General features: G+C 38.8%; 1 protein-coding gene across 10 annotated transcripts in view; it reads left to right on the forward strand.

Annotated features, from left to right (window-relative positions):
* LOC138171517 (zinc finger protein 420-like) overlaps positions 1–2163 on the forward strand; it is a 39350-nt gene extending 37187 nt beyond the window's left edge. For 9 of the 10 annotated variants that reach the window (XM_069101030.1, XM_069101032.1, XM_069101027.1 and 6 more), the window contains one exon: positions 1–2163. This exon is cut by the window's left edge and continues 1182 nt beyond it. In XM_069101030.1, coding sequence (XP_068957131.1) covers positions 1–533 — 533 coding nt within the window. In that variant the 3' untranslated portion in view covers positions 534–2163. The other variant, XM_069101036.1, reaches the window with a different exon arrangement.
* The last annotated feature ends 310 nt before the right edge of the window (positions 2164–2473 follow it).

A 2473-nucleotide genomic window follows, 5' to 3' on the forward strand; every position in this document is an offset into this window, starting at 1 on the left:
AATGTAATCATTGTGGGGAGGCCTTCAGACTGAGGCCACAGCTTACTCAGCATCAGAGAATTCATACTGGAGAGAAGCCTTATAAGTGTGATGAATGTGGGAAGGCCTTCAGAGTAGGACAACAATTTATTCGACATCAAGGAATACATACTGGAGAGAGGCCTTATGAATGTAGTTATTGTAGAAAGACTTTCAGATTGAGACATCAGCTTACTCAGCATCAGAAAATTCATGCTGGAGAAAAACCATTTGTATGTAATGAATGTGGGAAAGGCTTCTTTTGGAATTCAGATTTCATCCAACATCAAAGTATTCATACAGGAGAAAAACCTTATAAATGTGATGAATGTGGGAAGGCCTTCAGACTGAAGAAACAGCTTGTTCAGCATCAGAGTATTCATACTGGAGAAAAGCCTTATGAATGTAATGAATGTGGGAAAGCTTTCAGACTCAGAGCACAACTTACTCAGCACCAGAGAATTCATTCTGGAGAAAAAGATTTTGAATACAATGTTGAAATACCTTCTGCATGAGTTCAGAAATAACTCTGCATCAGAGGGTTCATATGAGAGAAAACTTAAAAGAGTGTAACAAATGCAGGAAGGCTTTTAAGAATCCAGCTTACTGCTCATCAGAGAATTCTTCCTGGAGGGATTCCTTATGAATGTAAATTATGTGGGAATGGCTTCCACTACAGCTCATAACTTTATCCAATGTCAAAGAGTCATTATTAGAAAGAAAACTTTGACCTTCCTTCCTTCCTCCCTTCCTCCCTTACTCCCTCCCTCCCTCCTTTCCTTCCTTCCTTCCCTCTCCTTCCTTCAGAACTTATTTGACATTTGGTAGTTCATGCTGCTAAGAAATGTTACAATTGTGGGAATGTCTTCAGTTATACCACAGAAGTTACTTGACAGAGAATTCTTACTGGAGAAAAACTTTATGATAGCAATTAATGTGCCAACATTTTCAGATTGTGGGCACATCTTACTATGCATCAGATAAATCATACTAAAGAGAACTATTATTCATTTAGTGAATATGGAAAGGCTTTCAAAGTGAAACACAGGGCAGAGCCACAATGGTGAAGACGGCATTTTTTTTTTTTAAAGATTCTCCCAATATACTCCTTCCATAACACCTTTGAAAAAAATGCAACAAACTTAATCCTGAGTGAGAAAAGTGAAAGAAAAGTCACAGTGACTCATTTCCAACAGGAACTTAGGAAGTCAAGAGAGGTATATAGGCAGGGAGGTGGGGACTGGTCAGGAATGTAATTGATAGGGTGTAAACCCAGCAATGCTAAGCAACCTAGTGCCCAGAGAAGATAAGGGGCCCAAATATTTGGTCAACAAAATTCCAGGAGGAACCTGTGCTAGCACTAGGTGCAGGATCAGATGCCATTTTCAGCTTCATCACTTATTTACCTACTTCTCAGTTTTCAATTCCAGTACAGAGAGGAGCAGTTAAAGTGGCAGGGGATCAAAAAACCTTACCTGGTTATGGTAAGATACCAGCTTGTAGACCCAGAAGACAGCGACCTGACTTCTCCCTGGATCACACTACCTTAAAAACAACAAAAATTTATAAGTCCCTAGGCTTAACCTCAGGAAGCAATAGGACATAAAAATAAGATCAGATTGGAAAGCTGCCCACAGAGGTCATCAGAACCCAATGCTAATAAAATGTTGAAATTCAAAGAAACAGGTTAGAAAAAGGAGCAAGCTACAAAAAAAAAAAAAAAAGAATAAGAATAATAACCTGACAGCAAAAATCTTCTGTGGGTCCAGGGAAGCTTGAGACAAACTGAAAGCCTCAAAGCAAAATGGAGATTGGACACAAGTCCACAAAGAACGGTATTTTTTGAAAGGGGGAAGAGTAGAAAATTGGGGTTAAGTGACTTGCCCAAGGTCACAATGCTAATAAGTGTTAAGTGTCTGAGGATAGATTTGAACTCAGGTGCTACTGACTCCAGGGCCAGTGTTCTATTCACTGCACCAACTAGCTGCCCCCCAAAAAGTATTTCTTGACAAGCTCAAGAAAATTTTTTTTTAGAAGAGCTAAATTTAAATCAGCTATCTGAGGTCATCAGAACCCAACACTAACAAAATGTTTAAATTCAAAGAAACAGCCTAGAAAAATGAGCAAGCTAAAAAAAAACAAAAACAAATAAAAATAATAACATGACAGTAAGACGTGTCTGTGGACCCAGGGAAGCTTGAGACAAACTCAAAAGCAAAGACTTATAGATATGTATGATGAAAGCTTCAAAGCAAAATGCAGATTGGACACAAGTCCAAAAAGAATTTCTTGACAAGCTTTTTTTTTTTTTTTTGCTTTTTTGGAGGGCAGTTGGGGTTAAGTGACTTGCCTAAAGTCATAAGGCTAATTTTTGTGTGTGTGTTAAATGTCTGAGTCTGGATTTGAACTCAGTTCCTCCAGACTCCAGGGCCCGTGCTTTATTCACTTCGCCACC

Source organism: Petaurus breviceps, unplaced genomic scaffold (genome assembly GCF_028583685.1).
Source record: "Petaurus breviceps papuanus isolate PSGF00001 unplaced genomic scaffold, PetGlider_PUasm1.0 446, whole genome shotgun sequence".
Lineage (NCBI taxonomy): Eukaryota > Metazoa > Chordata > Mammalia > Diprotodontia > Petauridae > Petaurus > Petaurus breviceps.